Source organism: Bos javanicus, chromosome 22 (assembly GCF_032452875.1).
Source record: "Bos javanicus breed banteng chromosome 22, ARS-OSU_banteng_1.0, whole genome shotgun sequence".
Classification (NCBI taxonomy): domain Eukaryota; kingdom Metazoa; phylum Chordata; class Mammalia; order Artiodactyla; family Bovidae; genus Bos; species Bos javanicus.
The window spans coordinates 29,942,408-29,954,547 of NC_083889.1; the positions used below are offsets into that span (position 1 = coordinate 29,942,408).

At 47.8% G+C, this 12,140-nt stretch overlaps 1 protein-coding gene across 2 annotated transcripts in view; it reads left to right on the top strand.

Moving 5' to 3' along the window:
* The first annotated feature begins 314 nt into the window (after positions 1 to 314).
* The window catches only part of EIF4E3 (eukaryotic translation initiation factor 4E family member 3), a 115,011-nt gene continuing 103,185 nt past the window's right edge, over positions 315 to 12,140 (top strand). The window contains exon 1 of one of the 2 annotated variants that reach the window (XM_061397392.1): positions 315 to 523. In XM_061397392.1, coding sequence (XP_061253376.1) covers positions 354 to 523 — 170 coding nt within the window. In that variant the 5' untranslated portion in view covers positions 315 to 353. The remainder of the gene's footprint in view (positions 524 to 12,140) is intronic. The other variant, XM_061397391.1, reaches the window with a different exon arrangement.

Here is a 12,140-nt window from a genome sequence, read left to right on the forward strand (position 1 = left end):
CAGGCTGCAGAATCCACTGACCCTCTGTTCCCCCCAACCCGTAGCCTGGAATCGGTGCCCGCCGCCGGCGCGCCCGCGCTCCCTCGGGCCCGCGCGTCCGTCGGTCCCCGCACGCGGAGTCGGTGCCTGCACGAATTCGCCTCCCCCTCGCGTGGGCCGTGCTTTTGTTCGGCGGCCGCGGGCGGTACTGTGGTGCGGCTCCCGGGCCGGGCGGGCGAAGGGCCGGGCCGGGGCGGGGCGCGCGCGGGGCGGGGCGGAGCGGCCGCGGCGGGGCGGGCGGGGGCCGGGGTGACTCAGCCGCAGCTCGGCCCGCGGTCCGCGCGTCCGCCGGCCTCACAGGCGGGGCGGAGAAAATGGCGATGCCCCCGGCCGCCGCGCCCCCCGCCGGCGCCCGGGAGCCGCCGGGGCCCCGCGCCGCCGCCCCTGCCGCCGCGCCGCCGATCGGCCTGCAGCAGCTGTCGGCGCTGCGGCCCGAGCCGGGCGGGGTCCCGCTGCACTCGCCCTGGACCTTCTGGCTCGACAGGTGAGGGGGCGCGGGGCCCTCCGCCGCCGCCGCGCGCCCGCCCGGCCTGCGCCGCCGCTTTGTCTCGGCGCTCGCCCGGGCCGGGTGCGCCGGGGCCGCCGACCCCGCGCCTACCCCCGCGCCCGCCCAGGCGCCCGGCGCCCGGCCCCCGGCCCCGCCGCGCGAGCTCGCTTAGACCCAGCTCTGAAGCCCAGGTTTCGGCCGGCGCGAGCGGCCGTCGGGCGTCCTAGGCCAGGAGGAAAAACACGCAGTCCCAAAAGTTTCGGTAGCACTTTCCCCCTTTATTTCCTTCCGAAGAAGCAGTGCCGGCGGGCGGGCGTCCCGGCTGGGCGGTGGGGGATGCCGGGCCTGGCGTGGGTGATCCGTAAAGTGGGGAGAGTGGTGCTGTCCTGGCTACGCCCACGGGGCTCTTGGGGAACTCTGGACAAGACCCTCACTGTGACAGCGCCCGGGAGAGTTGACCAGCCCCGTGGGAAGTGTGCGGCGGTGGTGTTACTATGGCACAGCAGGCGCCTGCCCCCCTGCCCACCGATGCTGCCTTGCACACTTCTTTGAATTCTTTCTCATTCACTGGGCAGCTATTTCTTGAGCACTTACTGGGGACCGATCCACACACCTCCTAGGTGCTGGGGATTCAGTGGTGAGCCGTGCCTCACCTTGTTAGTAGAGTGCAGACGATTGCAGCTTCCTAAGGGCAACAGCTCAAGTACCTTCTCAGAAATGCCCACCTGACTGTCACATCGAAATTAACACTCCTCATTCCTATCACTCCTGCCCTCCCTGGTCTTCTTCGTAATGTTTATAATGCTACCGAGTTGTGTTGTGTAGGACACTGTTTATTTTCAAACTGTCTCAATCTCTCAACATTTACCCCTCTGTTCCGGGCCAGAGAGCAGGAACTCTGTGCTTGACACCTAGTAGGAGCACAAGAAATTTTGACAAATGAATAAATGGATGAATTGCAAAGACCCTTCTTAGTATCTGTCACGCATCCGGTGCCCAAGGCTGACATTTAAAGATTGTCCCACGAGCTTACGGACGTTTTGATGACACTGTGTCTACTCTGGTTAAGTATTAGGAAGGCCCGGATGTGAGTTTTCTGTGCAAGTTACTCAGTAGACACAAATCTGGTTTTTAAAAGCCTTGCGTAAAATATGTGCAAGACTTTTAAAAAATGATGTTCATCTTTTCTTAGGCAAACAGGCTCATTCCTTTCTTCCTGTTGGAATTAGCACCCCTCTATGAGAGTTAACAGTTTGAAGTCATTGTCTCTTTCTGGAACACAAAAAAGTTAGGGGGTGGGGAAGATACAGTAAGTCGTTTTTTTTTTTTTCCAGTGTTTTTACTTTCATTATGAGATGCTGAAAGAGCGTCTTACTGTCATAACAAGAATGGTTTTGGCAAACTGCAGCAGAATGAAATCATATGCGTCTTTGTTTTCAGAAGTGTGTTATGTTGCTGTTACCTGGCATCTGTTTCCAAGGTGTTAAACCTGGATTTCTGGTCTACGATGGAGACTGTGGGCTGCTGGAAACAGTATCAAGAGAGTTTGTTTATAAACATGCACAACATTTTTAAGACCATTAATACTACATAGCAGCACAACTTTTAAAGAATATGTTACCCTTTTTTTAAATGAAGTATAGTCAATGTACAGTACTACTACAGTGTACAATATAGTGATCATAGTTTTTAAAAGTTACACTCTATTAATAGTTATTATAAGACAGTGGTTTTATAGCTTGTGTTGTACAATATAGCTTTATAGCTTAATACAACTTTTAAAGAATATCTGGTATCTTTTAAGATGAGAATGTGGTGATTTCAGTGAAGAAAGACTATAGCTTTTCTGCTATGCATTTGCACATTTTTGTTCTCTGAAAGCCAGTAATCAAGTGAAATATGTTGTTGCCCCCGTATCCAAATCTGTAATAGAAGTGGCTGTATTCATTTAGACATTATATTTAGTCTATATATCCCATAGGTTTTATTGAACTTTCTCTAGTTCTCTGGAGATGTAGAGTGCCTCTCTTCCCCTTGAGGTTGTGAACACATTATGTTCTAGAGGTTCCCACGTATCTTTTTCCCTCAGAGAAACAAGATTGTAGGGAGGGTGGTAAGGCTCTCTGGAGAGCCCTCCACTGCACCCTTCTCCCCAGATAGCTGATGTATGCGCTGATGAGATCAGTCTCGAGAACCACACCATCCAAAGGTCTCCTGCTACTTACACACCTACTTACTTGGCACCTACCTCCTGGCCTGTCCTACCTTTCAGCCTTCTGTGTAGTGATGAACGAATGACCTAGACTCCCTAGGGCCTCACCTGCGTTGTTTGTGAAATGAGGATAAATAATCACAGGATACATTAGATAGGGCTGTTTGGTGGGTTACATGAGTGTTATGAGTGTAGAACACCAGCATTATTATCCAGTGCTCCCTAATTAACCACCCAGCCCCCATCAGTGATCCTCAGGGCAGCTTGTCTGATTTCAGTGTTAGAAAGCCAGCATCCTAATGTATTCCCCTCATGGTTGGATTTGAGAGTTCCCCACCTCCACCCCTACCCCCATAGAGTTATTTGCAGTTCCAATAGTAAACTCCAGTAGGTTCTTATTTAATTAGACTGTATGGCTAAAGATTCAAACATTTGGGGGATAATTTTGGCTAGGGATATAGGATGAAGAATTTTCCTCTCCTTTTCTGGGAATTTGAAACTCTGTCTTGTCTTGACTCTTAGAGGCCACTCCTGGTTGTGTGCCTCTGACTGCTTTGTGTTCATCTCATATTGACCCCTCCCCCACCTCTGAGTTTTATCTGCAGTACTCAGTGCTCAGGCCTCTTCTTGTTCCCATGTACACCAGTGATCTCATCCAGTCACAAGGCTTTGGGCTCCATCTGGACCGCTGGTGATTCCCAAGACCCTACACTGGTGCATTCAACTGCTCCTCTCCATCCCCATGTGGATGTCTGATACACATCCCAGCTTGACACGTGCCAAACTACTTCTTCAGCTGCCCTCCCCATCTTGCCTCCTTGGACCGAGCTGTCTCAAACCAGAGCAGTTAACAGCAACGCATCCTTCCAGTTGTTCACCCCACCCTTACAATCTTAGAGTCACCCATGACTCTCTTTTCCTCCTTATCTCCCCACTTTCTCTGGCCCCTTCCACATCCTCCTCCTTCCCACTGCATCCATTATCAACAAGTGCTATTGATTCTACCCTCAAAATGTATCCAGAATCCAGTGTATTCTCACCACCTGCATCCCAGACCCTGTCCCACACCACGTCTGTCTCTTGGATGAAGGAAAGAGCATCTTCACTGCTCTTCGTGCTTCTGCTCTTGCCCCACACAGTGCGTTCCCAGCATAGCAGCCAAAGCAGTTCCTTTAAATACCGTAGTGAAAGCCAGTCACCTTTCTGCTCCCCAGTTGTCTCAAGCAAAAGCCAGAGTGGTCATCACAGCCCTTGAGACTGCAGCATTTCCCACCCCGCTTAGGACACCTTTCTCCTATTTCTCTGTCACTCTCTGTCCTACACGTGCCCTTCTAGCTCGCTGGCTCCCTGGCTCTTTCTCCATCATCGCAAGCCTGGGCCTTTGCCATTGAGGGGCCTTCCTGATGGGCTGCTCTACCCTCAGTCACATCTACTAGGTCTGCACATTGCTTCCCTCTAGTCTCTGCTTCAATGTCATCTCAGCAAGGCCTGCCTTGACCACTGATAGAAGCTGATGCACACCCCCGGACTCCCTCCCAGGCCCCTGCCTCCCTTTTATTGTCTCTGTAGGATTAGCATTGCTTGTCTGTCTTCTCTAACCAGAGTGTATGCTTCCCAGGATTCCTCTCCCCACTGCTCTATCCTCGACTCCTAGTTCAGAGCCTAGAACAGGCTAGGTTAGCCAGCACTAAACATTTAGGTGTTGCACTCAATATGCCTGCAAATTTGGAGAACTCAGCAGTGGCCACAGGACTGGAAAAGGTCAGTTTTCATTCCAATCCCAAAGAAAGGCAATGCCAAAGAATGTTCAGACTACCACACAATTGCACTCATCTCACACGCTAGCAAAGTAATACTCAAAATTCTCTAAGCCAGGCTTCAACAGTATGTGAACCTTGAATTTCCAGATGTTCAAGCTGGGTTTAGAAAAGGCAGAGGAACCACAGATCAAATTGCCAACATCTATTGGATCATAGAAAAAGCAAGAGAATTCCAGAAAAACACCTACTTCTGCTTCATTGACTATGCTAAAGCCTTTGACTGTGTGGATCAGAACAAACTGTGGAAAATTCTTCAAGAGATGGGAATACCAGACCACCTTATCTGCCTCCTTAGATATTTGTATTCAGGTCAAGAACAATAGTTAAAACCAGACATGGAACAATGGACTGGTTCCAAATTGAGAAGGGAGTACATCAACGTTGTATATTGTCACCCTGCTTATTTAACTTATATGCAGAGTACATCATGTGAAATGCTGGATTGGAGGAAGCACAAGCTGGAATCAGGATTGCCAGAAGAAATATTAACAACCTCAGATACGCAGATGACACCACCCTTATGGCAGAAAGCGAAGAGGAACTGAAGAGCCTCTTAATGAAAGTGAAAATGGAGAGTGAAAAAGCTGGCTTAAAACTCAACATTCAAAAAACTAAGATCGTGGCATTTGGTTCCATCACTTCATGGCAAATAGATGGGGAAACAATGGAAACAGGAGAAACTGTATTTTGGGGGTCTCCAAAATCACTGCAGATGGTGACTGCAGCCATGAAATTAAAAGATGCTTGGTCTTTGAAAGAAAAGCTATAACAAACCTAGACAGCATATTAAAAAGTAGAGACATTACTTTGCCAACAAAGGTCCATCTAGTCAAAGCTATGATTTTTCCAGAAGTCATGTATGGATGCGAGAGTTGGACTATAAAGAAGGCTGAGTGCTGAAGAATTGATGCTTTTGAACTGTGGTGTTGGAGAAGACTCTTGAGGGTTCCTTGGACTGCAAGGAGATCCAACCAGTCCTTCCTAAAAGAAATCAGTCCTGAATATTTATTGGAAGGACTGATGCTGAAGCTGAAGCTCCAATATTTTGGCCACCTGATGTGAAGAACTGACTCGTTTGAAAAGACCCTGATGCTGGGAAAGATTGAAGGCAGGAGAAGAAGGGGATGAGATGGTTGAATGGCATCACCAGCTCGATGGACATGAGTTTGAGCAAGCTTCAGGAGTTGGTGATAGACAGGGAACCCTGGCATGCTGCAATCCATGCGGTTGCAAAGAACCGGACATGACTGAGTGACTGAACTAAACTGGACTGACTGAAACATTTAGGAGGCTGTTGAAATCTACCCTCAGTGACTTTCCCTTCAGGAGAAGGGGATGATTTTACTCTAATTTTCATTTGCAAATCTGCATCCTAACCCTGACCTCTCTCCTGGGTTCTTACACCCAGAACCAACCCTGTGATGGTCAGCACCACCTCGTCCTACCTGGCACCCCCTTCTTCCTCAGATGCCCTTCCCTCCCCAGTTCTGTACTTAACATTGTCCATGTACTCTGGGAAGACGTGCTCCAAGCCTAAGCCGTCCCCTCCTCTCCTCGTTCCTCCCTCTGCACTCCCTGGTTCTCTACAGCCTCAGTCACACTGTAGCTTCTTGCTCCAAGCCTGTCCTTCCTCCAGGCATCTCCTACACCTTCAGAGTTAGCCTTCTAAGTGACACCTGACCTCACCCTTTCTGCCTCTCTGTTCTGCCACAGTAGTCAGTTTTGACTGTGTCTCTCATCACCTAAGGGTGCCTCTGTCATGGATTGTGTGCTCCAGACGGGTCCAATTGTGGATCTCCACCCCTGCTTCCACCAGAGCAGGTCTGATTGGTTTTGGTGGTGGTGGTTTTTAGAAGTGAGCCATGTTCATTTGAAAAATGAAAGCATTGAAAAAAACCATTCCTCAGCTTTGAAAAATTGAAAAAAGCATTCCTCAGCTTTGAAAAAAATGAAAACCATAGGTTTGCAGATTGTGGTACAAACTTCTTTATTGCTCATTTAATGTGAAACTCACCTCCTTTTTAGCCTCATCACCTGTGTCTCCCCAATTCCATTATTTCACTCAGTCTGTCTATTCTTTCTGATAACAGCAGATGCCTGCCCCTTCTCCTGGATAAACCATGGACTTGCCATCCTCTGAGATATATCTCATGATATTGCTTCTGCTTGGGGTGCCCTTCTCTCCTTCTTCTACCTGAAAACCTGCCACGCATGCTTTGAGGCCTTTCTGAGATGCCCGCTCTGTAATTGTCCTTAATTACATAATAGCCCTTGGCCCCGGCGGGGTTAAGTGCACCTCCTTTGTGTCCCTGCAGCATTTTTATAGCCTGTATTTGTATTAAGGATCGTTGATGCCTCTTCTGTCCCTCCCTTCTGATCATGAGGCGCGGAACTGCCTCGTGTCTTGACTCCCAGAAGGAAGTGCGCCTTACAGTGTGCATTGTAGGTACTTAGTGAGTATTTGTGTCCTTGTGTTTTTGATCACAACTGTGGGCCCTCTCTACATCGCCCACTGACTCCACCCCATCACGGTTTAACTGCACCCAGTCAGTTGAAATGCAGGCCCTCACCCTGCCCTAGACCTACTCCATCAGACCTGGTGTGGCATGTGCATTTGGAACCATGGACCCTCATGTGCATTTGTAACGGATGCATTAGGCGCCTAACGTGCCAGTTACTGTTGTCCTTATTGATCAAATTACTTAAGCATATCAGCTGCCAGTTACTGTTGTAGCTGCTGAGAATGCAAAGATGACAGCATGGGCTTGGGCCTCCTAGGAGTTCCAGGAGGAGCTCTGTCTGCCTCAGTAGCATCGATGAAGAGTTTGATGAGGGACCCGCCTTCCAGGGTGAAATGTGTCCAAGGGCATTCCGGTGGTGGCTCCATAGTAACAGGCATGATGGGGGCAGGGTGGGACCAGGCTTGACACAGAGGACCCCCAGAATGTCCTTCCTCATCCCAGAGTGGCCTGCTGGGTCTAGGCACGGGCGGGTGACAGGGAGAGAGGAACTGGCGTTTCGACTTCTCCTATTCTTTTTCTCCATTCTTGCCTTTCTGAACCCACAAACTCTTACTTGCCAGGATTTTATTTTCTGTGAGGCAAGTGTTTCTGGGTACTTCAGGCAGGGAAAGGCCCAGACTTTGGGGCTCACAGCCTGTCACCTGTGGGTCAGTAGCTGCTTCCTGCAGACAGGCCTGAAGACCTTAGACATCCTCACTCAGAAAACTTACCAGTCCTTACCTGGTATATAGTAGCTTCTTGAAAATATATTTTCCTGCTTTCAGTGTAACGGATGCCATTTCCTTATTTCCAAACCTAAGGCAGCTGGTGAGACCTCAGTGACCTGTCACGATGACAGTTCAGAGCCTGGCCTTTTTCACTTCCGCTGTCAGCTCTAACACTGTTAAACTTCTTTATCCCCCATCCTCTGTGTACTAAAGGATTCATCAGATATCTAGATCAAAGAGTCGTAGTTGCTACCATCAGGGAGCTCATAGGCCAAGAGTGACAGCAGATAGAAGCAGGGAAAAATCAAACTCAAATAAACATGCAAAGATAAAATATTTAGATTATGTGGATAGTTTCAGTAGATGCGCTATTAAATGTTATTAATAGGCTCTTACCCATTTTTGCAGGTGACTCTCAAACAGGAAGCTGATGTAGCCGCAAGCCACAGATCTATCTAAAAGTGATTAAACTGCAATCATCTCTAATGGAGTGAATGATAGACAAGGGATGTCCTTCCTCATGTATCTGGGCTTGTGCAGGTTTTCTCTGTGACAGCCGAGCCTGGCGTTAGTAAATTCAGCAAGAAGACTGGCTTTTAGGAGTCGTATCCCTGGCTTTAAAAATTTCCCCATTTAAGTTATTCTCCTGGCTGAAATGAAATGATCTCTCGTAAAAGTAAGGTGAAGCCACCATTCATCTTTTCACCAATGTTTATTGTGTACACATGTGCACTGTACGTGTGTTTCCATAACCTGGCTGTCCTGTACCATACGTAAAGCTTTAAACACCTTGTTTGTCACTTTAACCAATTAATATTTACTCCTGTTTATTCGGTGCAATGGGCAAATGACTGGAGCTGTATGTAGTTATTCACGGAATCCTCACGATACTGGAGTGGGCAGTACAGCAACATTTTGCATAGGAGATGCTTTAGGCCCAGAGAAGTAACTTACCTGAGGTCACAAAGCTAACGTAGAACAGAAACAGGGTTTGGAGTAAGGACTGTGTGACCCCAAGCACCAGCATCCCTCACTCCACTGAACATTGCTTCCCTGTGAGTATGAACCATGAATGGCAAACAGTTCTCCCCTGTCCATAGCTTTAGATATGGGAGCTGGGCTGGGCTTCTCAAATAAGGAAACTGGGGGCCAGTGTTACAGGAAATACATAAGCCAAGGACTCCCTGTTTCAAAATTGACAGAGAAAAAGAAGAGAGTCCCACCTAAAACTCATATTTAAGTGCTTTTATAGGATTGTCCTTCACATTTTAATGATAAACATGTCTTAATCATCTCTTTGGATGATTGAAAAAATATCATTGTTTTCATAGATGCATTTTTTTCCCAATGATTTTTTATTTATTTTTCTGATGATGCTATCTGTAGTTGATTTAGTTTAAAAGAATTTTGTTTGGATGTAGTTGCTTTATAATGTTGCTGTACAGCAAAGTGAATGAACCATACATATACAGAGTTCATTAGATTTTATTTCCCATTTCTTGTGGTGATTTGCTTTAGATGATGTAAGTCAAGAAACCTCAAACTTATACAGACAAATCCCCTGGGATTCAGTCGGTGTCAAGTGGGGCCTGGAGACTCTGAAGCTCTAACAAACTCCTGGGTGATGCTGCTGGCTGAGAGACTACAGTTTAAGTGGCATGGATGTGGGCAGGGTTTGGGGAAACCTTTCTAGCTTCTTTCCTTTATTAGAAGCATCTCCAGGAATCCAGGTCCCTGGTAAGGGGTGCTGTGCTCCACTGAGAGCCAGCTAGGCAATGGTTCACATCATTTCCTTAAGTACTTACAAAGAGAGTAAGTTCATCTGTCTGCATGAATTTTATTTCTGAGCTGAGCCTGCAGCAGCCAGGTGGGGTTTAGGAGAAAGCACATTTGGATTGTTGGCAGGTCGGGATTGAGGGTTGCAACATGCAGGAGAATTGAGAATGTATTTGGTCCAGAGTTGTGTTCACAGCACCAAGCAGAGTAGGGATCGTGCCAGAAGTGATCAGTTTAGGTTAGTGACAAAGAGCCAGGTTGCCAGGGACCCTTGGTTCTGGTATCAACCCTGCCACTAGTCAGCCAAGAGTCTCTGGGCAAGTTACTGCTCTCAGATTTAGTTTGCTTATCTGCAAAGTGGGGCTGTAACCATTATTTAATTAAGAATTTAATTAATTAATAAATACTGCTTAATTAATGGTGCATACACATGGCACATGATGTGTGGTCTTTCTACCTACTGGGAGTGCAGTAAGTATCTCTGGAGTAAGAAAGGTTAAAAATGCTTTGAAGTGTCTCAGACTTCAGTTGAGCTAAATGAGTTCTGACTTGTGGAGATTCTCAGGGACCTGCTTTAATGAGTACATAAAGATGACTTGTAAATAGCACATTACATTTTTGCATATAAATGATAGTTATGTGCCTGGAAGCCACTTACGTAGAATAGTTGGTCCAACTTACCAAACTTCCTGCCTTCTCCTAACTCCCCAAATGGGGACGGATTTTAACTGATTTCACATAGAGAAACTTAAGATGCATATGTTGTTATTCTGTCATTAAGTTGAAGAGACACAGGAGTAATATAAAGCTGGATTTGGGCATTTTGTAAGTTCAAGGGTTCCCCTGACATCTTTTACTAATCATCTATTTGGCAGACCTGGAAGCATTCCTTCCCACTCTGCCTTGACCATCAGCTTCCGGATTCACCAGGTCCAAGTGGAAGCAGCTCACGGAAGCTGTGGCCTTAAGCCCAGAGAGACTGGCACCCTATGGGCTTTCTTTTCTAAGGATGGATCCAGGAGGTTCTAGGCTCTGTGTAACTCTCGCAGAGTTCTTGGGATTTTTGCTCTCTGACCCACAGATGAGAAAATGCACTTGCTGTCTCTCAGCTCTGATTGCTTCCTCCTCTGTTCCTCTTCTGCTGCTGGTGGTGGTGACAGCAACCACTGCTTCTGAGATACTGGGCGCTGTGGAAATACTTCATGTGCATTCGCTCGTGTAGTCTAAGTAGAGAAGCGGTGAGGGGTAGAGCCCATGTTCCTCGGAAATGGGAAGCGAGGTTCAGAAGAGTCAGGCTCATCACACGGCTGGGGGGTGGCAGAGCTGGGAACTCAGATCTGTCGACTTCAAACCCCTCTGCTTTCCTGCCTTCGTGCTGCAGGCCAGTGTGACTCTTGTTTGGCAAATTATCTTAAAATGATGACCTGCAGATGTGTTCCTCCTGAATTATGTTCCTTGATTCCCATTTGGGGATATCATTGTGGCCAGGGATCCTGGTGACATCGATCCCTGTCATGTGTCTCTGATTCTCCCCCCTCCCAGCAGTGTGGCTTGATGGGTGGTGACGGAGGAGAGGATCACGGGCTATAGCAGTGGGTGGGCCCAAGGAGGGAGCAGGTCATCTAAGAAGGGCTGAGAGGGGATTGCCCTAGGATGTGTCACCTGTGACCACCAGTGTTGACAGTGACTGCATGTTTTTTACTGAGGAGCAGACTCATCCAAGAGGAAGATTCTGGGCATCAGAGCCAGAGAGACCAGGAGAGGAACCCAGCTCTGCTACTTAACAACATGCTCAGTTTTGAACTCTGTACATGGAGACAGTGGTACCAGTACCCTGGCAGGATTGCTATAAGGAATAGAGATCTATATATGCAAAGCCCTGTCATATAGCACAGGCTCAATAACAGGAAGCCGTTATTACATTACTGTCATTAAATCACAAGGGAAACTTCTAGTCAAACAATTCAGACTCCTTGACCTGATCCATCCAGGAGACATTTACTGTTCCATTGCTGCATTCTCAGCTCCAGCTGTGTACTGTGGGAGGCAGATGTAGTATTTAAAGAATGAAAATAGGTCCTGACTCCTTGGTTCTGTGATTTTCCACAGCTTTGGCTGTATGGCCTTCTAGAAATGGAAATAGTCAATGTGTATATTTCTTTCTCAACTTTTTCTCCCACTTCCTGCCTCCCAGCTCCCTCCCCGCAAAAAAGTATCTAAATATTATTTCTTTGCCTTCAGATATCTGGGGAATTCAGAGAGGCAGGGTGCCTAGTTCTAGAACACACACACCATGAGGACAAGGACTTTGTCTAGATTGATCACTGTCGTACCCCCATCAGCTAAAAGAGGTGTGCAGTGAATCTTTGTTGATTGAACAAATTACGTCTTCTCAGGCTGTTTCTTTTATGTCCGTGGCAGGGTTTCTTAGCATGGACTCTTGACAGTTTGGACCTGATCGTGCTTCGTTGCGGGGGCTGTCCTGTCCACCATGGGAGAGTCCAGAGCAGTCCTGGCTCTTACCCACCCAGGGCCAGTAGCACCCTCCCCGTTGTAAAAGCCAGAAATGTCTCTGGA